This window comes from Felis catus, chromosome A1 (assembly GCF_018350175.1).
Source record: "Felis catus isolate Fca126 chromosome A1, F.catus_Fca126_mat1.0, whole genome shotgun sequence".
In the NCBI taxonomy this organism is placed as follows: Eukaryota; Metazoa; Chordata; class Mammalia; order Carnivora; family Felidae; genus Felis; species Felis catus.
This window is the reverse complement of record NC_058368.1, coordinates 190,306,529-190,332,802: the sequence shown is the minus strand read 5'-3', so window position 1 is coordinate 190,332,802 and position 26,274 is coordinate 190,306,529. Positions and strand designations below refer to the sequence as shown.

Here is a 26,274-nt window from a genome sequence, read left to right as displayed (position 1 = left end):
CTGAATGTCCATGTTCAGGTACCTGCGGGGAGGAGAAAGAAGGGCATAGGGACATAGTGGTGGTGATGCTTTCCAACCCATAGTCTGTGACTTGTAGCCATAGTCTTGGGGAAACCAAAGGCAGAAAGGGGTTGAGGCATAGCATGGCTCTCAGTTTGGCTCTGCTGGTTATGGGTGGGAGGTCAGGTTCTGTTTGACTGGATGCTGGGGTCTCAGGCTGCAGCATAGTTCACATCACAGAAGCCAGTGTGAAGTCACTACCAGGCTAGGGGATATAGACATTCAAACAAGATAGCATTTCTTTTGGAGTTGCATGGTTTCCTTTATTAGAGAAAGCTGGAATTGACTCTCTAGGGATGTTTCCCCGAGGCTGGGTCTCCACTGCAGCTTCCTGTCCGGTCTCCTATTTAAATGGATTTGGCTTCAAAGATTATTGTCTCCATTGTCTCAGATGTCAGGGTACTACAGATATCCTCCTGGCCATCCTGGGCTTTCTCTATCTTGGCCTCTATGTTGCACTTCTCTACCGTCTTAGCCACGAAGTCTAACTCCCTATTGTGTGTTGTGGCCGCCGCTTTTGAACCAGAAATGACTTTCAAGCTCTTGAAGAAAGAGCCAATTTTACTGGATTTCTTACTTACAGTACCTGAACTGTTTGCAGATTTTATCTTCCCCGATTTGTGAGCTGTCCTTGACTCCTTTGCCACAGAGCTGCCACTCTTGTGAGAGTGGTGTCCTCTCTTTCTTACATGGCTCTGCCCTTTCTCCTTTTTGTCATCTCTTTTGTCATGGCTGGATAAGGACCGGTGGGAGGATGATTTCTGGGTCGACTTGTTCCCTCCCATCCTGTGGTGACTTTCACCTGTCCTGTGGTGATGGGAACTTTTCCTACTGGAAGTTCTATCTTTCTTTTCTCTTCTTTCTTTTTTTCCCTTCCGGGTGTCAGCACTGGGCTGGGAGACCTTCTGGCTTCCATCCCGTTCACACATGTAGCCTTCACTCTGCAAGGTTGAGACGAGGGGTGCTGCTACTGGGTCTTTCCCAGTAGGTGTGCCAGTCATCACTGCACCTGCAAACACCACACTCATGCTGCTTGCTGAGGAGAGATTGTCAGTTCCTGTCATTACTGTGGAATTACCTACCGAGGATGTGCTTGCAGCTCCCAAGGCCACGTTCATACCCTCTGAGGATATATTGACAACACCTGCAATGGCCTTGTTGGATCCACTTTCTCCCAGACATTTGGCGGTGGCTCCAGCCAGGGCCACTGTGTTTACCTGGCCTGGACCTATAGCCTTGGTTGCCGATATGCTCTGAGCACCGGAGGAAGGCCTCGTTCCTGCCCCTGCCACTGCTAAGCCTGTTGTAGCACTCGTTGCTGTCCCTGCTACTGCCATGCCTGTGGCTGACCTGGATGCTGCTCCTTCAGTAGTCCCTGAAGTCTTCAGGACCGCAGGTGAACCAGGCATTCTGTGGTGGGCATGATGGATTCCCTCTCCCCCAGCGTAACCAGAAGAGGTGGCTCTAGACACCTCATGAGGCTTGTGAAGCCTAAACTCATCCTGATCCCCTTCTCCATGGAGCTCTGGGGTCTGTGTCAGGGGAGGAGAAACAGGTAAGAGAGAGATGACAAAGTGAGACTAGAACTTTCTACTTCTTTCTCAACCTGGAACTGAACAACCCAAGGGCTTATAATTGGAAAGACCTTCAAAATTATCAAGTCTATGCTCCCACTTGATGCAAGATCCCATCTACAGCACCCCTGTCAAATGGTCGCTTGGTTTTGCTCAACACTCCCAGCACCAGGGGAAGCACTCATACAGTTCCCCATCTTCATGTATTTTTATTTTATATACATGGGTTTATATCTCTGCAGGACAGTGCCTAGAAGTAGGGTTTCCTGGGCCAAGGAATCCACACATTTCACATTGTAGTGGCTGCTAAAATTGTGCATGTGCAGACACACATGGGTTGTCCTGATTTTAATCGGTACATGGTAGTCACAGGGATACAGAAGAAAGGACTTCCTAATTGTTAACAGTGTTCCACAGCTGATGAGACTAACTGGGTTGGGGTAAGTGTTGAAGAAGAGATTAGACAATCAAGATGCTGTGGAAGGAATTAACAACCTTGGGTATGAGACCAGAACAGCTGCTAAGGTCTCTCTGAAAGTCAGCCCCATGGGACAATTTTGAGATGCGCTCAGGAGCTCCCCCAGTGTGGTAAGTCCTGTAGTGGTGGCTCATTTGACTGTGTGCCTATTCAAGTGGAATGTGTTTCCCAGGTGAGCCTCTAGAGAGCACCAGAGGTTTTGTAGGACTAGCTTTCAGCTACTCTGCCAAAGCCCCCTGCCTCATTTGCTTGAGTCTCTGTTGATGCTTACCACTAGGCTTTTGTCATCCTCTAAGGTGGCTTCATCCCCAGTTCGCAGTGTCGGGGTACTGCTGCAGCTATCCACTGGTGGTCTCAGGAGATAGACAAGTTTTTCCCAGTAGCAAAATAGGTCTTCTCGTGCATCTGAAGAGGGACACAGCTGCAGATAGAAAGTGCGGCCAGTGGCCAGCTTTAGGCGCAGCTGCTGTTTCTCGCGATCATGAATGGAGATCTTGACAAACTTTAAAGGAAGTAGCCTGGTGAGCTCTAGGGTCTTCATGGGCTTGCCACCTCTCCCCTTGGTGGTCCGGGCGTGTCTGGCATGCTCCTCACAGACTTTTGTTGGTCGAGCCAGTAGCATGACATCAGGTAAAGGGAGGATGGGGCTGGTGGATGCAATGCCCACAGTCACCATTCGGACACGGTTGTGTACATCAATCACCTCTCCTTTTTTGCTGATCTGAATAAAGTCGCTTTCAAACATAGGTGCGTATTTGAAAATGTCATACTCTCCTCCCTTGTACAGTTGTCGTTGCAGTTCCCCCATGGAGGTATTGAACACGCCCATTGAACGGTAGCTGTGGGCCGTGTAATAAGGTAACAAATACTCGCTGCTCACGGTTCTCTTCATTTGAGACAGCTCCACCAGCCACAAATTGAGTCCTTGAGAGAGAGAGGGAGTGAAGGCAACTGCCCATCTCCCTACAGGGCTCTGCCTACATCTCTTCCCACCACCTCATTTATCCTCCAGTCCTTTGTGACCTGTCTTCATCACACACCCCTTTGTCCCAGCCTCTAAGCAGTCACCCCCTTGATGCAGGGTCACCAGTCTCCCCCCACCCCCCACTCCCCACCCCAAACTAACCACCACCTCACCAGGGGACAGGCTGACCCTACCAGGATGTAGATGTGCGTAGACCAGATATTCTTTCTAATCAAGATATTGGGATACGTGATTTATGAAACAATTCTGCTTTTGTAAATATCTGGGTGGTTTCCAGTTTCATTGTTGTTACAGATATCCTTATAATGATCATCTTCCTGCAAGTATAGTTATACATCTGCTAAATTATGTCCTAAGGATAAAATCCTGGAAGTGGACCCTGTGCTTGCTAAGGGCAGGGGTCTTGTTGGGATTGCCATTCTGCATGTCCCCAGTGCATAGCACAGTGCTGACAGACACTGGAAAGTAGTTGCTGAGTAAATGGTCAAAGGGGCTACTGCTACCTGTTAGAACCAGAGTTCCAATTACACGGTGGTTTCCAGGGTATGAAGGCTTTTCTCACCCATTTTCTCATATGAAGGAGGTGAAATTTGAAAACCATTGTTTTACAGTGATGAAGGCTCAGGATTATCTTGCTCAGTGTCAGAATGCAGAGCTGGATTCCATCCCAGTACTTGTGACTCAGGTCAGGACTTTTTCCTCTGCCTCAAGCAGCATGGCTCACCATTAGACTTCATTCTGCACCAAATATGGAATCATTCACGGTTAGCAATATGCGTGGGGACTTACTGGGAACCACAGGAATTCATAGAGGTCTTGAATCACCATAGGGTTTCCCGCACTGGTATGCTTGCTGCTTCACTCTTGATGTCTACCTGATAAACCACTGATGTTTTGTTTCTTTGAAAATCTCTTCAGAGAAATTATGGCAAAGATGCCTTCTTAGAGTTTTTTTTTTTTCACTTTGCACAGGTGATAAATCCAAATTCCCCCTCCCCCAGTTAGAAGACTACTTCTAAAATAAAAATGCACCATCCAGAATCACGGATTACCATGTGGAGGTCGTGAAATAAATTTCAACCCCAAAATAATCCTTTTTGTATCCCCAGTGCCTACCACAGTCCCTGATACATTGTAGCCTTCCAATAAATGTTACTTTCCTTGTAGTCATTGAGATTAATTCTTCTATTTGTTTATTCAACAAAATTGATTGAGCAAATATGAATTTGGGGACCAGCTGGAAAATGGAAATGCAAAGATAAAGGTCTTTACCTCCAAAGAGCCAAACTGTTTTTCTCTAAAGATGTGAAATGACTTCTCAAAAACAAAAAACAAAAAACACAAAATGTCTTCTATTCTAAGGACATAATGACTAAAAGTTGACAATATCAGGTTTAAAAATAAGAAGCTGGGATTTTCTATATTATACTCAACCATATGTTCTCATAAGTTTTTTTTCTGATGAATGGTTAATAATTAAAGAAATCATAATCATATTACTAAGAGCTTACAAGCCAGGTATGTTACTAACCACTTCACATTCTTTTAAATCTTTAATCCTCACAATAGATCTATAAATTGTAGATACTACTACTCTCCATGTTTTATAAAGGAGTAAATGAGGCAAAGAGAAGTTAAAAGAGCTTCACCAAGGTCACAAGAGATCCAAAGCGCATGGAAGCCCCCATTCATTTAGTTAATATTGTTAAGTGCCTACTTTGTGCCAGGCCCTGTTCTAGGTGCTAGCAGTACAGCAGTGGACAACACAGACAAATACCCTTGTTCTCACAGAGTTTGTGTAAAGACAGTAAATGAGTCAAATATATGGTATGCCCACTGATGATAAGTGCAGTGGAGAAAGATAAAGTAGGCACGTGGGATGGGAGCATGTGCAAGGAAAGGCGAGCTGCAGGTGGTGGTCAAGAAAAGCTCAATGTGAAGCAATATTTGAGCAAAAACCAAAAGGAGGTCAAAGAGAAAGCCATGCAGACCTCTAGGGGAGTCGCCCCTCAGTCAGAGGGAAAAACAAGGGCCAAGATTCTGAGGCAGGAGTATCACTGGTGTGTTAGAGGAACACCAAGGGGGCTACAGTGACAAGAGCAGAAGGAGGGGGAAAGTGGTTGGAGATGAGGCCGAGAGGCAGCCGTGGTGTTGGTAGGGGAGCAGATAGCATGGGACAGACCTTGTAAAACATCGTGAGATCTTTGTCTTTGGGAGATGATTGGACTTTCCTATACAGAGGGTCATTCTTGCCACCATGTTGAAAAGAGATTGTTGGGGCACCTGGGTGGTTCATTCAGTTAAGCATCTGACTTTGGCTCAGGTCATGAGCTCATGGTCTGGTTTGAGCCCGCATCGGGCTCTGTGCTGACAGATCAGAGCCTGGAGCCTGTTTCAGATTCTGTGTCTCCCTCTCTCTCTGCCCCTCCCCAGCTCATGCTCTGCCTCCCTCTCTCCCTCTCTCCATCTCTCTCTCAAAAATAAATAAACACTAAAAAAATAATTTAAAAAAAAAAAAAAAGAGATTGTGGAGGTACCAGGGACAGAAGTGGAGACTGGGTGGCTCCCGTAAGAGACAACAATGGGTAAGAGGTGTGTGGTACCAGTGTCAGTAATGAAAAGTGAGCAGTTGCAAGACATGTTTTGAATGAGGCAGCTATTATGTATCCTGGTGTCGAACAGTTTTCAATAACTATTAGTAAGTGAAAAAAAGCAAGTTGCAAAATAGCATACATGGTATGCCATATATTTTGGAATAAAAAGTTGTGTGTGTGTGTGTGTGTGTGTGTGCACGTGCACACAAAGGTGTGCAAAAAACTTGTTGGCTGAGGGAAATGGTGGGATGGGGACTTAGTGCTTCAGGACATTCTCTTTTACACCTTTTGGGTTCTGTTTCCAAATTATGGATTGTGCATACTACTTACACAAAAATAGATAATATTTTACGATTTATAGATTTATAAAAATGTTATGTCAGGGGTGGCTGGGGTGGCTCCATCAGTTAAGCATCCAATTCTTGGTTTCTGCTCAGGTATGATCTCACAGTTTTGTGAGATCCCGCACTGTCAGCGCAGAGCCTGCTTGGGATCTCTCTCTCTCTCTCTCTCTCTCTCTCTCTCTCTCTCTCTGCTCCCCCCCCCCACTTGCTCCCTCTGTCTCTCTCTCAAAATAAATAAACTTAAAAAAATGTTATGTCAGTAAAGCTCTATTCTTAGAATATTCATTGATTCAGGCCTTGGTCTAGAAAAGAAGTAAATAAATAACTTCATAAAAGTTAACTCTCTATAGCACAAAATCTCACGCAAAATTTATGTTTTTTCTTTTTTGATAGAGAGAGGGGGAGAGGGAGAGGGACAGAGAGAATCTCAAGAAGGCTTCATGCCCAGATTGGAGCCCAACACAGGACTCGATCCCATGACCATGAGATTGCTCAACCACGAGATGAGCCACCCAGGTACCCCTCAAAGTTTATTTTTTATTTTTCTTTAGGACCTTTCAAAATTTAATTCTCTCCTCCCAACCTTTAAAAGTCTGACATATCCTCTATCAAGAAAATGGAGATCAGTAACTTAAGATCTATTTACTTATTGTCCATTCCATTGTTACTTATTGTCCATTGTTGTGCTAAGAGCATTTGGGTTATCACAAAGTGAGTCTCAAAAATTTTTAAGCATAACTTGCATACAAATATAGAATGAAAACTTAGCAAAGATTTATTTAATCCATCAGTGAAGGAACCAGCAGGATGGTAAAGCTGGTTCAAAGGAAAATCGGAGGAATAGTCATTGGCATTGGAAAAAGAAGTCAGGTGAACATTGTCAGGTTAGATACAAAACTGGTTAAATGTCTACAGGGCAATAAAATCTTAACCTTTGGGGTTATCTTTTTACTAGACAGAAAACATTTGCATCTCTTCTAAACAAAAATCTATAAGTTATTACAGAACTTCACAGAGTCGGAGACTTTAATCAATAATGGATAGTCTTCTTAGGGTACTGAAAATGTTCTCAAATTACATTGTGATAGTTACCAACTCTGACTATACTAAAAATCACTGAACTATATACTCTCAATGGATGAATTTTATGGTATGTGAAATGTATCTCAATAAAGCTGTTAAAAATAATAGATAGCCATACTTTAGTCCTAACTTACAGGTCTAATTCCATTGTCTCTCTTCCTTCTCTTAGATAATCAAATAATCCTTGGGCTGGCATGTTAAGCAATGCTTTAATATGGCACTGAGAGTACAGGTGCCTGCTTGACAATTCTTTATTTACATGTTTTGGGTAATTTTTCTTAACAAGGAAGGTAATGAAGCATGTGTGAACCCTAACTTCAGAAAAGCTTACAATACAGTAGAAGAACACACTGTAGAAAGGAAGACAGAACAAGAGGGCAATTAAACATACGATAGGGTAATAGTTAATGAATTGAATGAGTGCTGAACCTAATAACACCCATCACAATATTAAAACCAACAGTAATTGTTTTGCAAGAAAAACTGCCAAAGCCACAATTCTAAGCATAACTTTCCATATATTTTTAATTGGCCTAAGATTGAAGAGACATGCAGAGTGAAAACACTGCATGTGATATACGGAGTATAGGTAGACATGCAAGATTATAGGTGGTTGAAATCTACATATTTATCATGGGAAGAGGTTTCAAGTCAATAACCTTCGTTCCCCATCTATTATTTTGAAAACCAGGGCAAACAGTGGCTATATATAGCCTTTTCAATGAATATGCCACCTGAGAGGGCATTGTGAGCTAGGGCAGGATGTGAGGGTGGGGAGATTTCCATACTGTACACAATATGTATCTGCCGGGTAAATCCCCAGGCCTAAAATACAATCCACAGTACTTTTATGTCAATGCTGCTAAGCGAGGTGGTGGCGTAGGATGAGCTGCGGTTAGCCTTTAGGCACCTAGGACTTCAGGAAGCCAACCTGATACTCTGTCTTACCTTCTGGCTGTCAAAAAAAGGCCACAGCCACCTTGACTCTTCCCCTGAGGGCCAGTATGCAAATCAGTTTGCTTCTGCCTTGGGTTTAAAAAGAAAATGAGATGGTATGCATAAAAGAAGCCAGACAGACATTCTAAATAGTTTTATTTCTCAGCATTATGATCCAACTAATGTCACCTCTCTTCCCCCCCTACCTTTTTTCTGCTTCCTCCTTTCTTCTGTCCTGCACGTATTTGGCCCCACACTGAGCCAAATTTCTGCCCTGCTCATCACAGACTTATGAATATTCTCCTCTCAGCTTCCAATTTTGCTGTTTATAAGCCATGAGATGTCCTACCTTAGCTTACATATTTGTTTCTTTGATATTATACTTTCAAAGAAGCTTGCCATCAAACATACACACAAATAATACAACAGTTAACATTAAAGATAAAAACAAAGATTAGAAACTGTATAGAGGTAGAGAGAAATAGCTGATCCAGGAGCTGGGATAAGATGATGATTACAATTAAATATTAAATTTAACTTTGAAAAATACTGGAAAAATGTACGATCAGTGTTAACATTGATTATCTCTGAGGGGTGACACTAGAAGCAATTATTAGCTTTGTGTATTTGCTGGTTTTCCTTTCCCAAAAAGGATATACTTCACTGTTACAACCAGAAATAAACATCCATTTCAGAAAGTTAGCTCTAAGCTTCCTGACCATCTATTATCACTGTCTTCTGCTAATCAAACCAATAATTTCTGTCAAAAGGCTTAGTTATCTTTAGTTGTAAATTGGAGAATAAAAACAAATTCTCCCATAGTGTCAGTTTTTTAAACTATATAAGTTAAAAAGTGACACATTTTTCTACCCTTTCAATTCTGTTTGCTGAAAGTTTGATATGTAAATTCCCTGACACAGTCCTGTGGGGATATATACACACAGTAAAACCTTGGTTTGTGAGCCTAATTCTTACTGTATATTTCATAATGTATAATTCATAATGTATATATACACATATACATTACAATAAACACAAAAGTTTTTATGTAAAAACAAGATTATGCCCTCCATATTGGTCTGCACCTTTTCTATATTAACAATATATTGTGTACTTTTTTTAGAATGATACATTACAGATATACTTCATTGGTTTTCATGACCTTATAGTGTCCCATTGAATGGATACATCATACATTATTTAACCACTTTCTCAATGATGCACATATAGACTGTTTCTGTTACAATCAACACTGCAGTGAATACTTTGTGCATTTTATCTATGTGCTCATGCTTTTTCTCCCCTCTAGATAGTTCTAGGAGGAATAAAGGTTTATGAAGTTTTGGACTGTTTTCTTAAGTAGACTTCACACCCAGCACAGAACCCAACACTGCTCTTGAACTCACGACTCTGCGATCAAGACCTGAACTGAGATCAAGAGTCAGGCGCTCAACCAACTAAGCCACCCAGGCACCCCAAGGCTTATGAGGTTTTTAAAGAATACCCAAAACATTCTGGGTATCACTATTAAAGAGATATAAATAAACTTGACCAAGTTCAGATGAGAACCACAAGGAAAATAAAGGGCTTAGAAGCCACATCCTAAGATACAGTTCTCCAAGGATCTCTTTGGCCTGGACACAGGAAGCTCTGGGATTTCATAAGAAGCATCTTTACTTGTCTAAATGGCTATTCCCTAGAACAGAGAAGAGGACCAGAATTGTGGGACCTCAAATGATAAAGCAACACAAATGGACCTTACATTACTGTAAAGGCGGATCATTTATCGACATAGTGGCAACACTCTGGTGTTCCGATGGAGGGCCACCCCACTGTGCTCTTGGTTCCTGTGGTTGGGTAGGGCTGACTGTATCCCACCCCGAAATCCAGGAGAAAGTACAGACCTAGAGATAGACAACAGAACATTCTACTGCCTTGTCTGTAATGTGTGTGAGCATGTCACCCAAGCCGGGTCAATGACCCACAGTTCTGAGAGTTTTGCTGGAACGGTTAGGGAAAAGAATCCAGTTCCAGTGGTAACGCATGTCAGCCTATAACTCCTGGCATCCATTTTGCGGCCATGAGGGAAAGTCTGCCTAAGCATGAAGCCCACATAGAACAAAGAAATGAAAATGAACATTTTCGATGTCATTGTTTATATACCTGGATCCAGTAGTGCCAGATTGAATTGGTTTTTTCCTTGTTATAGGGTGATAAATGAGGTTTTCTAAGTCAGTTTCAGTTGAGGCCACAAAAGCCTGTAATGATATAATTCAAGGAATCACATACCTTCCTATCCTAAAATAAAGTACTATATCATCTGTGACACAATAAGAAGCAACACGGGTTCTACCAGTAATAGTATTTGCCCACCTCCAGCCTTTAGAAAACCAGGGCTTGAAAAGTCAAGAGAAAGAGACTTGGGTACACCACGCATTTCCTCTCACAACCCACCAAGGGGAAGAAGAGAAGGCGCTTGTGTCCATCAGAAGCCAAGTGATGGAACTTTAAGGGACTACTCAGTGAAATTGACACAAGTCTCAGAGTTTAGGAGAGATGAGGATTGGTGTCTAAATTGTACTTAGAGAAATGTGATGGTGAAAGTTTGTGGAGGAGCTATTTATTTGGTGTCAAAAGGGGGAAGGGGTAATGCTTGGGGCAAATGGTGTATCCATCAGTTGCACGGCAAGGGTGCCTGAGTCTTGCAGTAGAACCGTATAAGGGAATAAACTGGCACGCAGTCTCTTTTCATGGAAAATTCAAGAGGACAACCAAGATGGACCAAGGGATCCCAACAGAGTTGGAAGGAGCAGGAGGCACACTGGAGGTGAAGCCCAAGACCTGAGGGTTGGCTCATTGGCCAGTCCAAGTGGCATCTCCCACATCAAGAGAACTGCTGCCAGAGCCCTCTGAAAATAATGACAGCCACAAAGCACATGACAATACTTTCCCACAGAAGAAAAAGGAACAGTTGTGTACCCACCACAAGCAGAGGGCATCGACCCCAGATTACAGCTGAGCCTTGTTGAATGCTGTGACTTTTTTCCTTCTTCCCCCCAGGCCTGAGCCTGACCAGGTGGGTCCGGAGCCAGCCTAGGGGAGGGGCAAGAGGAAGAGTTAGGAAATGCTGGAAGAGTCAACATGGTCTAAGCTTGAAGCAGACCCATGCTTGGGAAAAACATGTTTTGAGGAAAAGCATTAAATTGAATACATGTTTGCACTTTTGATTATTACAATGAACTGGACTGGCCTTGCTTTCCCTTTTCTTAACTTCTCATTATGGAAATTTTCAAACATGCAGCAACATGAGGAGAACAGAATGAAGAACCCCCACCTACCCAGTACCCAGTTTCAGTAAATGTCAATTCGGGAACAAACATTTTTCATCTCTTCCCCTACCTATTTCTCCTCCTTCCCTGAATTATAACAAAGAAAATCTCTAGCATTTTATAAGTAGTTATTTCTGTATGTTTCTGTGAAAAATAAGGACTCCTTTAACATAACAGGGCCATTATCACACCTTAAAAAAACTAGTAATTAATCATCAAATACACAGTCAGTGTTCATATTTCCCAGTTGTCTCTTAATGACTTTACAAAACATTTGTTTGAACCCAAATCCAAACAAAACCATCACATACTTGATATGCCTCTTAAAGTCTCTTTTAATCTGCAGATTCTCTATCTGATTTATTTGTTGCAGACATAGGGTCATTTGTCTTCAGTGTTTTGTGTTTCCTGGACTCATCCAATTGCATTTTTATGTGTCCTTTGCACTGTTCCTTTATTTCCTATACTTCCTGCAAACTTGGACTTAGATCTAGACGTTTGGTGAGATTTGTGTTTGGTTTTTTTCCCCCTTTGGTGAGACTTCTGCGTAGGTGGTTTTGTGTCCTTCCTCTTTCATTACATCAGGAAATACATAGTGTCTAGTTGTTTCTCTTTTTGTGAGGTTAAGAGTCATCAGTACATTATAGTATCATCAATCTGATATATAAACTATAAATATTTCTGTTGGCTTTTCACATAATGATTTTAGCCGCCGCTGATGACTGCCGCCTAACTCCTTTGTGTCACTTGGATGGCACAATGGTGGTATTCCGTCACTCCCTCCTCATTTGTTAGTTAGTATTCTTTTCTAAAGAAGGATTTTCCCTTATTAAGTATTTGATCACTAAACTGACCTGTAGCTCTTCAAGAAAGACAGTAGACACGTTTTATTCTTTCCCTTTGTTTCCTAGTTTTCAGAATAATAAATCGGTTCTCTGGACTCCTCCAAAGGTGATCAGTGGGTTGATTTTTGGGTTTTTTTTAAGCATCTCATGAACTCGTGATTTTATCATTTTGGCTATTCTTCAATTCATCGCAATTACTGTTCTTTTTGACACCCAATTGTTCCATCTTTGACAAGTGGCTCCTGTGGATTGGACTTTTTAAAACCAAAACAAAGGGATTATTTATTTTTATGTTTTCCTGAAAGCTATGAGAAAATATTGAGCCTTTTAAGGTTACATTTAAGTGAGGACAAAGACAAACCCCAGTGAGTAGGCTTGAAGGTATTATCCGAAAGAGAATAAAATTACTTGTGATTGTACTTCATGAAGACTTGGCAAATAAAGGCACCCAGTACAACAGTTACTGATGATATTTTGATTTCCCAGATGAGAATACTTTGTGAAGTCTGTAAATCTTTCAACGTGAACCAACCAGGTACCCTTTTCAAAGGAGTTTACAGTCTATTATTAAGTATAGTACTATATTATGTATGTTAAGACTAGGTTTGGTGTTTATGATAGAACTTCAAAATAACAGAGGCTTAGAAAATGTAATTTTATTTCTCTTTATGTTAAAAAAGAAAAAGGTGATGCCAGGCTGGCATGGAGAGTCCAAGGTCATCAGGACCTACAGCTTTTTCTATCTTGCATTCCATTGTCCTCAACATGCAATTTTCACCTCATGATATAAAATAGCTGCTCCAGCTCCAACCATCATATCCACATTCTAGCCAGTAGGAAGGGAAAAAAGAGAAGGAGAAGAGTATGATGACTGCTATTAAGGACATCTCCTGGAAGTAAGAGATGCTCATCACATCTGCTATGTTCCATTGGTTAAAAAATAGTCATGTGACTGAAAAATGGAGTCTTTATTCTGGCTAGCCATATGCCCCAGATAACCTTCAGGAGGTCAGTTACCCAGAAAAAAGGGGAGAAGAGATATTTGGAGAAAACAACGCTCCTTGCCTCAAGCCCAGAAAGAAAAAACTACATCGTTTGGGCAGTGTATCTCCACGCATATCTTAAAGCCTCAGAATGTAGGAGTGGGAATCATTTAAAGTATCCACTTTTCCCACCTTCTTGAGTGTCTTGACTATGCCAGGGCATCCAGTATATGAAACAAAATTAAGCTGTGGTCTGCTTATTTATGTACAAAACAGAAAATTTTAGATGATTACACTCCTATACAGTAATAATGATTATTTTGTTTCATTATTCATCCCCGCCCAGTATATGCCATCTCTGCTTCCTCTGAGATTTTGTGGTTATTTACTTCATGCCAGAAGTAAGACTTTTACTTTATTTTACTTTAACCATGTACTGTTTCTAAGGCAAGATACACGACTAGCATCCACCACTCAGAGTTTATGGGATTCAGTTCTCAAAAGGACCCTACAAGGAGACTGAGGATCAGAGAGGGTAAGTGGCTTACTCAAAGAGATACAGCTTAGTAAATGACAGAGGCAGCATTCCAACACAAGTTTCTTTGTCTCAAAGCCCAAACATGCTTTGTTTATTACGCCATTCATACTTCAATATATTTCTCTTAAGTGTTTTATGGTCCTTGTCTCTTTTAACTGTCTAACCCAGTTTGGTGATTATTCATTCAACACATTTAAAAAAAAATTCTTTTTTTTTTTAATTTTTAATGTTTACTTATTTTTGAGAGAGAGAGAGAAAGCAGGGGAGGAGCAGAGAGAGGAGGAGACACAGAATCAGAAGCAGGGTCCAGGCCCCGAGCTGTCAGCACGGAGTCCGATGCGGGGCTCGAGCCCATGAACCGTGAGACCGTGACCTGAGCCAAAGTCGGAGGCTTAACCGACTAAGCCACCCAGGTGCCTCTTTTAAAACATTCTTTCTACACACAAGGCACTGTGATGGTTGCTGAGTATATAACACCGACCAAAAACCACACATAGTCCTTACCATCATGGACCTTCTAGACTACTGGGGAAGACAATCATCAATCCAAAAGTCACCCTCCAAAATGCAAAACGACAACTGTCATAATGGGTATAAAGAGAAAGGTATAAGGTATCATCTGCGTATAATTGGTACATTTGACTTTGGAAAGCCAGGAAGGCTTTCCTGAGGAAGTGACACGCAGAATAAGACTTACAGTGTAATTTAGAGTTAAAGCAGGCAAAGCAGGGGAGAGGAGATGTTGTCAGGCAAAACGAGATGTGCAAAGTGGTATAAGGAGAATTTGTGAAGGCTGGAGTGAGAACATGTGAGCCAGCTGGGAGACGAGCCTGGAGGGAAGCCAGAGAGCAGCCCTGCAGTGCCTTGTGTAGGGGCACTGCTACCCCAGTTTTTCACAGCTGAAAACTGAGGCTCAGATCTCTTGAGTAATATGCCTAGAGTCTCACAGCTAGTTAGGTACTGGAGCCAGAATTCAAACTGTGGTAGGTAGAATAATGGATCCCCTAAAGACAGCAAAGCCTAATCCCTGGAACCTATGAATGTGTAGGTTACATGACAAAGGGAAATTAAGGTAGAAGATGTAATTAAAGTTGCTAATAAACTAACCTTAAAATAAGGCGATTATTTTAGGTTATCTAGGCAGGCCCAGGGTAATCTCAAAGTTCTTAAATTTGGAAGAGGGAGACAGAAGAAGAACTTACGTTGTAGAAGATGAGAGAATTTGACCCGCTGTTGTTAGCCCTGTAGGTGGAGGAATGCGGGTGGTTCTAGAAGCTGAAAGGACAAGGTAACAGATTCTGCCCTTAGGGATCCTCCAGAAAGGATCACAAGCCTGCTGAAGTCCTTATCTTAGCTTGATAAAGCTCATTTTAGACTTTTGAACTACAGAAATGTAAGATAATAAATTTGTGAGCCACTAAATTTGTGATGATTTGTTACAGCAGCAACAGGAAACTAAACACAAACTATGCCCATTGGCTCCAGAGCCCATGTGTCTACCCCATGTGCAACATGGCTTAATTGTTAGATCGCCTAAACCAGGAACTATAAAGATTGAACTCTAATGCTTCCTAACATTTTGACTCTCAGAATCTTCAAATATCATTTCCAAACCATACAGCAAAGGGTATGTGTAGTTTTTACATATGCCTCTTAGTTTTGTGAATTTCGAAAGGATGTGGTTATGGCCTGTGACATCAGAGGAGAAGCTCCACATTGTTGACTGAACACTGATAGAAAGATAACATCGGAGGCAAGAGGCCTTTTAACAGCTCTCTGAAAGTCAACTACCTCCCCAGTGCATTCCTTGCCCTGAAGCTGTGTCCTTTGGCTGTGCTACAGGGTGATGCCCAAGGTGCATCACTTCTCAAGAACTGGATCATGAACAACTTTATCCTCCTAGAAGAACAGCTCATCAAGAAATCGCAACAAAAGAGAAGAACTTCTCCCTCCAACTTTAAAGTCCGCTTCTTTGTTTTAACCAAAACCAGCCTGGCGTACTTTGAGAACCGTCATGGGGTATGTGAACACTTGTGTCTTCTTTTTCTAAACAGTATTTTTTATTTAGACTAGGCTGAATCACGAAGATATACCTAGAATAAAATAAGGGGACACAGACATGCTGGTTACGACCGCCTAAAAAGTACAATAAGAGTAATCCGAAGAGAATGTGGAGAAAAGTCCAGAGGTGGGGTTGTTATATTAGGTGATTTTAGTTCTAAAATCTGCAAAAGAGTAAGTTTAATATTTATTAATGGTTTTTTTCCTGCAAGTTTAATTTTAAAATTATAATAATTTATGTGGCAAATGCTATGATTGGATAGAATTTGAACTTCATCGGAAAGACACTAGAGTTTATGGATCTTAGATGAATAACATATTAGCATTCAATGGGACCTAAGGGATGATCTAGCCCAGTTATCTTAATTTATAATGGAGGAAACTGATACTTTAAGTGATAGTTCAGTGTCAACATTTTCATGAATTTACTTCTATATGTCCCAATGGTCAGTATTCACTTAATATCTTGAAATAATATTCCCTAGGCACCTAATTATCTAAAACTTGCAAGGCCCAAAAGTAAACCTCTATACCCCTTGGAAAATTTACCAGGGTTACCATGGTGTTATGAAATACAAACCAGTGGTTCTTACCCAGAAGATTACAGTTGCTTATCTAGGTCAGTCTTTTTGTATATCTAGAGATAGTCTTATATTCTTTCTACAACAGCAGTGATAATAACATCAACATGAATAATCATAACAATATAGTTGGGTACAAAAAACACTGCATGAGGAGAAAGGAGACCAGACTCTACGTTTCTCTAGGTGATGGAGCCTGGGTAAACGTCTCTACCTTTTGTGTCAGATTCTTCCTTTACAAAATGAAAGGTCTGGAAGTACTACCTCCTTTCTTGAAAAATTTGAGCCCCTGTTTAGCCCTTTGCAGTACATTTTCAAAGTAGGTGTGTGACATTGTACTAAATCATTGTATTAGTTTTTCTATCATTAGGGAGGTAAGGCAGGGTTTTCACCTATATTTTACTGAAGGGGAAATAACATTAGGTGCTTTATGGTTAGGGACAAAGGCATCCCCATGCGTTGTTAGGATCTGACTTAATAGGATAAGCATGAGTTTGAGACTTTTTGAGAGCCAGGCTTTGAAGTGTTCCATGAAATGGAGCCCTGAAGGAGGCCTGGGTATGGAGCCTATGGGTGTTGCAGGCGAAATACTATCATATCACTTCTTAGAGATTCAGACATGCTCTTCTTCAGCATTGATATCTTACTGATATCAATCAATAATCAATCAGAACGCATAGAGAAATACATAAACGACTTGCACACAAGCATGCACTATGTATCACCTATAAATAACAAGAGCATTACACTTGTGGGAAGAAACCTTTTTTAAAAAAATTTTAAAGCCTCCAGGCACCTGGTTGGGTCAGTCAGTTAAGAGTTTGACTCTTGATTTCGACTCAGGTCATTGACCTCACAGTTGGTGAGTGGAGCCTGCTTAGGATTCTCTCTCTCTCTCTCTCTCTCTCTCTCTCTTTCTCTCTCTCTCTCTCTCTCTCTCTCTCTCTCTCTCTCTCACTGTTTTTCAAAAATAAATAAATATTAAAAAAAATTAAAGCCTCAGTCTTACCATCTGTAAAGCAGGTATGTTAACAGTACCCATGTCATGAGAATGTGGTAAAAACTAACAGAGAGAATGTATTTAGACTGAACTATTTGAAATTACCACTCAGTGGATCAAGACAGGCCAGACAGTGGCGATTTCAAATAGTTCAACTTAATACGTAAAGTACTTAGCATAAGTTCTGTCACCTAGTAAACGCCTAGTAAAAATTAGCCTTTTTTTGTATCATCATCACATCTCGGAAGGAGCTAGCAGGGTGGCGTAACATATTCATTTTCAAATGAAGGAAAACGTTCAAAGTCAAGCTAACATCAGGTTCCTGGATTCCTTCTCTTCTGTGACTAAATACAAGCCTGTGGAGAGAGACATACATTCATGCATTACGAAATGTGTGATGCTGAGGCAGCCCTTGCCCCTCTCGAGGTCACAGCTTCTTTTTCTCTTTTCTCATTTGGAAAATTATGTTTCTTGCCCTGTCTTAAAATACCGTGGACTTATGACATCATACAGAAAGTAATCCTTCTACCTACTCAGAAAAACATTCCATAATTTTGCAAATTAAGTATGGTTTTTTTTCTAACTTTAAAATATCCATTTTCTAATTTTAAATATCCATGTCTAAATATCCATCCTGATTGAGCCTGTTATTTTGACACCGATTTCGCTCTGGTGTCTAGTGTTGAAACGTGTGAGTGTTTTCAGGGGAGCCGGGAAGCGCCTCAGCCTGCTGGAGCAGTGGCCCAGAAAGAAGCGTAACGTTGGCAGGTGGTGGGTCGCTGGCAGGCATGCTTTCAGACACCACCCTGTGCCTGCCAAATTCGTTGCAAAGTGGTCCCTGATGCCTGGCATTCATTAACAGAGGACAATGAGATTAGGGCCCCCAGTGTGCTGATAAATGTTGAACTAGCCTACAGTGGTAGTGGCAGTGGAGAGCATCAGGCAGCTCTAATCCATAGTGTTTGCTGATTTCTCTGGTGTAAATACTCCCATCACAGCCAATTTCAAACTACTGGTGTGAGGTCTACTGGCTCACAAAATTCCTCCAGATTTAGCAATCAGCCCTCATGGCCCACAGCAAGCCAACTCCAACATACCAATGACAGCTTTGAATACAAATAGTCTCCGGAGAGGGAGTCACCAACCAAGCCACATGCTTAGTTTGCACATGACTGAAATTAGATTATTTCCAGGGGCAAAAGAGAAATGGAGGGAGGGCCTTGGGTAGTTCAAGTGAGCATGGCATGGAAGGGACAGCACAGACAGACACAAGCATCACTGATTGGTGAGGCCAGTATAGCTAAGTAGAGCTGGATTCAACTTCTGGCTTTATCACTTTCTGGATGTGGGGTCTCAGGCAAGGTCTTTAAACCTTTTTAAGCCTCTGTTTGCTATTTGTAAAGTGAGGGCCCCAATGCCTCCAGGCGATGTTGAGTATTTCATAAGGAAGGCATGTCATAAGCTCGGTACTAATGATCTTCTGAAGGACCCTCAGGAGAACTGGAAAGGTTTCCCGGTTTTAATGTCTCTGCACCTTAGGGATCAAGCGTGTTCTTTTCACCATAGTGTGGGAGCCATTACCTGTATGTGGGACAGTCAAGACCACCATTCTACTCAGGGTCTGGTTATGGGTCTCCACTTCACATGGGCTCTCCCCGTTAGCCTGCAGTCGAATCTAGCAGCAGAAACAACTCTTGGAGCATGCATCCTTCTTGAATTAAAGATGACAGGTCAGGAGATGGTCCCCCTTTCCTTGCTTTTCCTTGCACAGCAATCAAAAACACAGCGTCTGGTGTCAGACACATCTGGGTCAAAGACCAGCTCCTCACTTAAAAGCTATGTAGCTTTGTGTAAGTTGCCTAAGGCTGTGTGACTCTACATTTTTTGTAACGATTAAACATTCCTGGGGCACTTGGGTGGCTCAGTCAGTGAAGCATCTGACTTCGGCTCAGATCATGATCTCGCAGTTTGTGAGTTCAAGCCCCGCGTCAGGCTCTGCGCTGACAGCTCAGAGCCCAGGGCCTGCTTCAGATTCTGCGTTTCTCCATCTCTCGGCCCCTCCCCTGCTCATGCTCTGCATCTCTCTGTCTCTCAATAATAAAGAAACATTTAAAAAAAAATTTTTTTTGTAAAAATGATTAAACATTCCTTCTGGATCTTGCTTCCTTTTAATGAGAGGGAGGTTACCATTATTCTAATAATAATAGGAACTAATATTGCTGTCTACTTCTCCCCATTTTCTATGGTCACTTTCCTTGGGAAAGCCACCAGCAGCTCTCACCTGGGACTGCTACCACCTCCTAATGGTCTCCCTGCACCCACTCTGCCCCAGTCACCCCCCCCCAACCTATTCCCCACACAGCCGCCAGCGTGACACATGGTGACTGTGATCTCTTCCTGACAACCCTGACATGTCCCTGCAGAGGTTCTCCCCTTAGATCTAGAGTGGACACCAGAGTCTGTCACATGCCGTCTTCCCTCTCAGTTCATGTCCCTTTTTCTCCCATCTCTCTGGGATCCAGCTACATAGGATTTGCTTTGACTTTAAGTCCCTCATTTTGAATGTCGCTTGCCCCGGGAAGCCTTCCTTGATTTCTCCAGACTAGGCCATCTACTCCTGTTATGCTCTGCCTTAGCAATGCCTACCCTCTCTTTGGAGCACATCCCAGACTCGTAATTACCCACTTATTAAAGTGATTGCTGTGCTAATGTCACTCCCCCAGCCCACCCTCCATTAGATTATAAGCTTTATGAGAGCCAGCACCCAATTTGGTAAAGATGGCATCATCAGTGTTTATAACAGCGCCTGGCACATACTACTCACTCATGCATTATTTGTGGAAGGAAGAAAAGGAGGGAAAGAGCAAGGACATGAGGGATAGACATACCTTTGGAGAGGTTAGAGTTTCACAAATGAACTCCTGATAGAACAAGGCTCAATTCCAAGAGTAGAGAACAAAGCCAGTTACATAGGACCTCAAAAGGAAGAGTTCTGGGTGTAAGAGTCAGCAAATAAGACTCCCCGGAGTTAGAAATTCGTGTCCCAGCCTTAAAAGAGGAAGAGGAGGATTCAGGAGGTTGGAATTTTAAGAGGTGGGTCAGAGAGGCACCTGCAGGAACCAGCAGGTGGGCCAGCCCTCCACCCCCACCCCACTACTCTGTTCTCTTTTTTCTTCCTTCTTTCCCTGCTTCTCTTCTACAGTTAAATTCTTTGTCAATAATACTCTTAAAGCTACCTGAGCTTTTTTGCTTGAGACTTGCATCAGCCACAGTCTCTTTCCACCTCATTCCTACATGATCCTGTTGCCTTCTGGCTGGGTTTTCACTGACACTCAAGGCTCCATACAGTTTATTATCCATGCAACACCTAGAATGAACTTTTAAAATCATCTTACAATAAATGATAAATCAGATCTTACTCTCTACTTTTAAGCCTGCCATGGCTGTTTAGAGTATTTAAGGAAATTCTCAGCTATGGCCTACAAGACTCTTCATCCGGGGGTCCTTATCTGCATTTCCTATTTCATTTCGCACCACATTCCCGTTACTCACCAGGCTGCTACCACATCTGCCTTCTTCCTGAACCTTGAGCACTCCAAGCTCATGCTCACTCTAGGGAGTTTGGACAGGCCAGGACTAGGGGGAGGCAACTGAGGGATACACTTACGGGGTGCTTGCTCTCAGAGCCTACAAATGCAGGGTCTTTGCATTAGCTGTTCCCACTGCCAGGAACACCTCAGGTGTTTGCAGGACTGATTCTTTATTGTTTCCATCTCTTTAAATATTTTCCCAGGATCCCGTTTCTTTCCTTTTCTTCTCCTTTCTTTTCATTTCTTTAGCACACAGATACTTCAATATATCAGTATCTGCATGTACCTATTGGGTTTACTGATGTGCTTCCCTGTTTGTTTTCTGTCTGTGCAGCCCCTGGGATGAGAGCAGGAGGACCCTGCTCATCACTGCATCTCCAATACCTAGAACGGTGCAGGGTGCATAGTACGTGGTCGATAAATACCCAATAAATGAACAAAGATCACAAACCTCAAATTGAATTCCAAAGAGCATCTGGGAGCTAAAAATGTGGGCCTTGTCTAGCTAGGCAAAGAGAAGTAAGGATCCAAGGCAAAGTATTTTGCAATTCAGGCCACTCAAGGCCAAAAACGTGCGGTTTCAATGTCTACCTTAATGTATTTTCTTTGTGAACTGATTTTTGCCTTTATGATGTGATGTTGATGTTTTATAGAGAAAGCTAGTGGATGGAGAGTTTCTATTTTGGAGGCAAATACTCCCACATTAAAATTAAATTTGATTCCTACTGCTCAGGGGCTGGTGCATCCATCAACCAGCATTTCAGTAAAAATAGGCCACAGAGCAACACTATAAATGTAAGGGCTCGGTTTTTGACTCAGTCTGGGAGAAAGGTTAACTGTAAAACACAGGAGCTCGGTTTCTCGAACTATGAGGTCCATGTAAAACAAGACATCTTCATAACAAACTCAGAAATGGGCCCCACAGAAAACTGTTTTAAAGCTCTTCTCAAGTTTTCATAGGTCAAATAGGTAAATCCTTATCTCTCCATTTTCTTACCCAACTAGTAATAAGTTATTCCACTTCATAAGTTATTAGGCCTACTGAAGAAAATAAATCTTCCAGGACCCAATTTTCATCCAGAGGTCCGTCTGGGTTTGACTTCATGATACTATGGGGCTTCACTTAAAGTGATCCAGGGACAGAAACAGAAGCTCTGAAATGGCTTTCCATGTATCTAAAATTCCCTTTTTAGAACCGATGTCTGCTCAGTTCCTTGAAATTTCAGTAAATTTGTCAGGATTTTAATTAAATAAGAACCTGATCTAAAGTCTCGTTTGTCATATAATTCTGATTAATGTTAAGGTATTCATAAGCAAGCTCTTTCCTACATTTTCCTATTTTAATATTTACAAAGTCATAGAAATTACACCTACTTGTTATAAAAATTGAAATATAGGACTTTCCCCCCAACTACATATATTTGTGCTAAAGTTTTATTATTATTATCATCATCATCATTATTTTACCATAACAGAAATTCTAATTAAAAAAATAGTAACAATAAGTAGAAAATATACACATACATAGTAGTCTCAAGGCAGTGGCAGTATGGAGAACCAAATCACAGAGCACACCTTTCGACTAATACTGTGGTGCTAGATATAGTTGTGTTTGATAATCAAAGAAATAACATTAGAGAAGCCACTTTCAGCAGCATCCCATTATTTTAAACCTAACACTGTATCAAGGAAATGTTTCTTCTTTGGTATGTAAAGTTTCTGTCATTTGTTCGGCAAGCATGTCTTGACATCTACTATGTGCCATGCTTCAGGCTACATGCCAGGAATATGGTGATAAATAACAGAGGAAAGGTGTCTGCCCTCACAAGCTTAGCTAGTAGAGAAGGCAGACAACCACAAGTACATAAATATATGGGGCAGATACAGACGGTGGTAGGTTCTGTGGAAAGACTAAGCAGGAGCTGGCGCTGAGTTGGGAAGAAGGGTAGCCAGAGAAGGAATTTATAGCCAGGCTAGGGCCTGACGGATGAGAAAGATCTAGTGACCTGAAGAAATGAAGAAAAGCATTTCGGGCAGAGGGCACGGCCAGTGTGAAGACTGTGAAGTAGGAAAAGGCTTGGCCTGTGTACGGAACAGAGAAGTGAACATACTGAGTTCAAGAGAGGGGTTCTTGCTGACATCCTATAACCTCCATCTTCTGGGGATACTTTGTCTGGAATCCTCCTCCTGCATGTCTTGGTGGAAAGGTGCTCAGGGCCAACCTGGAGCTCAGGCAGCCATTAGCAGCAAAGACCAAAAACCTATTAGAATCAGGTTGAACCCACTTTGATTAATCACAAGAGACAGAGCAGCAAATGTTCATATACTCACACTATTTTAAAAAATTAATGAAATAGTTATGCAGAAGTATTCTCTGTAACTCTTTTGTCTAAAGGCATCAATTTACAGTCTCTGTGAGAATGACCTGTGCTCTTACGTAGACATAAATTTCATGTAGTTCTAATCATAATGCATGACAATTTTATATTCTACTTTTTTCATTTGTTCTTTTATAGATACATTTCTACTTATCTACATGGTCCCAAAGTAATCATTTTTTCATACATATGATTTTTTTCATGATTGAATTAGTTCACTTCAGAGAGATACTTATCTGTTCTACATACTTGAAAAAAATGATGAACTTGTCATCAATTCTTTGTCATCTATTCTTTGACATTCAGGTTGTTTCTGGGTATGAACGTGTTTCAGTCAGAACACTGAAAAATGCTAATATACCTAACATAAACCTGTCTCCTTTTAAAAATCAGGTCCTTAGGATAGAATACTGCATTTGTCATAAAATAAGTTGATTTTATGGCCTCTATCATTTGTTGCTACATCATCTTACAGAGACTGAAGCAATGCACGCAGCCACCAGAAGTTACCAGAACCATTAGGGAAGACTGTGTTTCTAACAAGAAACTTAGGAAAACCAAAGAATCCCATTGTTGTGGTGATTTTTCAAGTGCACTATTTTTATAGACTTTGAATGTTACGGTGAGAAAGGGGGAAGATACATAATATTTTATACTATACATGGATCAAATGATTTGATATAAAGTCAGTCATATATATGTACATGAACCCACCATACATGTAGCAGGATTTAACAAGGGCCAAAAAGCTTCCTACTTTTCAAAAGATCCCCATTTTGTTGATGAGAAAGGAGAGGCTTAGAGTAGCTAAGTATCTTTTCCTAGGCCACACATCTGGGACAAACATTAAAAGTTAGATTAAATGTATTTTCAGATCTAAGCTTGTTTGGGTTTGAGGAGTCTTAGCAGCCATGGTGGCTGAGAAGAGAGAGTTGGGCCAAGGGTTCATTGGTGAGTTTCAATGAACAACACTGTATAATAGAGGTCTGGAGCAGGGCCCCCCAAGTTTACCTGAATGACAGCACAACAATATCATTGACAACAATAACTAGCATCACTGCAAGAAGACTGAACGCATTCCTATGAATTTTCTCATGTAACCCTCACAGTTCTCTGCAGAAGCTAAAAGTAATATTCTGTTTTAGAGAGGAAGCAATTGAGACATGGAGAAGTTCAGAAATTTTCCCAGGGTCACAGTAGTGGTAGTAAGTGTTAAAAACAGCATCTTGCCTTGGGCTTTGGTAATTCCCTACACTTTGATCCCACTAACATATGCTTTTCTGATATCATTTTGGTTTCCCTAGTAGTATCTCCAAGAATTCTCTGCAAAACTGATACAAGCATCTTGGCCAGTCTGTTTCTCACTGCAAGGTTGCGAATTTGCCAGTCACTTGTGATTTTGCAGAGTGTGTTCCTGTCCACCGGACTCTGTGAGCTGACAAAAATGAGTTTCTGACCTTATAAACCTGAGGCTCTGCTCCTGGGGTGACCTTTGCCAAGGAAAGATGCTGTATGAACCTCAGCTCTGTTTAGTTTACTGGACTAGCCATTCATAAGTACCCCTCATTGGGCACTTTCTGAGAATAACATCCTGGGAATGTTATACCCAGAGTGACAATACAGGAAAAAGACCACCAAACAGGGCTATAAGCCAGGACCAAGGGCCCAGAAAGTGAGATCGAGGGCACTAATACCAAATGTAGCCACTTTTGCAGTCCATGCTATGGCCAATTTCATGTATAGTGACCCAATTAAGTGTTTCCCAAAGTGGGGTACCACTAGGTGCACTCTAGATGGTACATGGACAGATCTGGTTCTGACATTTTTTAATTTAATACTTATATATGTATGTTTATTATAATTTACTTCAGAAAAAAAGTATTTTTAAACATATGGTGGTGATTTAAAACTTCCCTTTAGAGTAAATTTGTTGAGGTGAAAAATCAATCCATTTAAATAATAACATTAAGTCCATGGTACCAGTTGGTGGAACTACACAATGGTGGAGAGCGCGCAGGTGTGTTGCAAATGGAAGATTGGAAACACAGAATCCACGGAATAGCAACATGAGTCACCATTCATGATTCTTTGCTTTAAAATAGTAGACACTTAGTCTGTTCAGAGAGTGAAATGTAATAATCCCCCTGGACATTTAGAGGCACAGGTGCATCCACAAAGACCAGAGCACTTGGAAAGGTGAACATAGAAGAGACAGGCAAAAGAGATCCTCTCAGACCCCCTGCTCTACCTAGAAAGCTGTGACTCAGGGGCACGTGAACCTGCAACCACAAGCTGTCTGACCTCCAAATTTCTCTGAACTCCAGAGAAAGTTATTCTAATTCTTTATAAATCTCAATGACATTAGGTTACTGCTGTTCACTTTGCTTTCATCTGTGTTGCAAATTAATATTAATGCACAAAACAGAACTGCTGGTGGATGAACTCTTTCCCCCTTGCCTTTGTGCCCGTTGGACTTCAGCTCTCTTTATTAGTAGCCACTTTTTCAGGTCATCTTCTGCAAAATATAGACTAACTTTTAAAAAAATTCATGAATAGATAATACATTCACATACATTTTTTAAAAAACAGTTACTAAATGTTATGGAATGGCCAATTCCCACCTTTATCCTAAGCCACAGCGCTTCAGTGCCTGAAAGCAACCAATATAATCAATTTCCTATCAGTTCTTCCAATGATACTTTATGCATACATATGTAAACACAACTCAGTGTTCTTCTTGTCCTCCTTTTTATGCAATAGTAGGGTACTCTATGTGACATACTTCTTAGCTTTTCTTTTGGTTGGTTAGCAATACTTCTTGCAGATCAAACCACACCTATATGCAAAGAGCTTCTTCATTCTTTTTTGTGGATGCATAATATTTCACTGAATGGATAAAAAGTTACCTTAATGAT

At 41.4% G+C, this 26,274-nt stretch overlaps 2 protein-coding genes and 3 long non-coding RNA genes across 5 annotated transcripts in view; 2 read left to right on the top strand and 3 right to left on the bottom strand.

The window, feature by feature from the left end:
• Positions 1-297: 297 nt before the first annotated feature.
• FAM71B (family with sequence similarity 71 member B) lies at positions 298-3,134 on the bottom strand. Its single transcript, XM_003981348.6, has 2 exons — positions 2,384-3,134; positions 298-1,592 (listed from the first exon to the last, which is right to left on the bottom strand). The coding sequence occupies exons 1-2, from the start codon at positions 3,002-3,004 to the stop codon at positions 408-410; spliced, it is 1,806 nt and encodes a 601-aa protein (XP_003981397.2). The 5' UTR covers positions 3,005-3,134; the 3' UTR covers positions 298-407.
• A 57-nt stretch (positions 3,135-3,191) lies between these two features.
• On the top strand, positions 3,192-4,263 carry LOC111561642. Its single transcript, XR_002744250.2, has 2 exons — positions 3,192-3,282; positions 3,709-4,263. It is a non-coding gene; the product is annotated as an uncharacterized LOC111561642 (long non-coding RNA).
• Positions 3,706-12,371, bottom strand: LOC123379747. Its single transcript, XR_006584614.1, has 4 exons — positions 12,238-12,371; positions 11,038-11,147; positions 8,067-8,144; positions 3,706-3,835 (listed from the first exon to the last, which is right to left on the bottom strand). It is a non-coding gene; the product is annotated as an uncharacterized LOC123379747 (long non-coding RNA).
• A 2,973-nt stretch (positions 12,372-15,344) lies between these two features.
• ITK (IL2 inducible T cell kinase) overlaps positions 15,345-26,274 on the top strand; it is a 59,242-nt gene continuing 48,312 nt past the window's right edge. Inside the window, exon 1 of the mRNA XM_023260178.2 lies at positions 15,345-15,768. Coding sequence (XP_023115946.1) covers positions 15,631-15,768 — 138 coding nt within the window. The 5' untranslated portion in view covers positions 15,345-15,630. The remainder of the gene's footprint in view (positions 15,769-26,274) is intronic.
• Positions 17,300-19,236, bottom strand: LOC123379746. Its single transcript, XR_006584613.1, has 2 exons — positions 18,973-19,236; positions 17,300-17,747 (listed from the first exon to the last, which is right to left on the bottom strand). It is a non-coding gene; the product is annotated as an uncharacterized LOC123379746 (long non-coding RNA).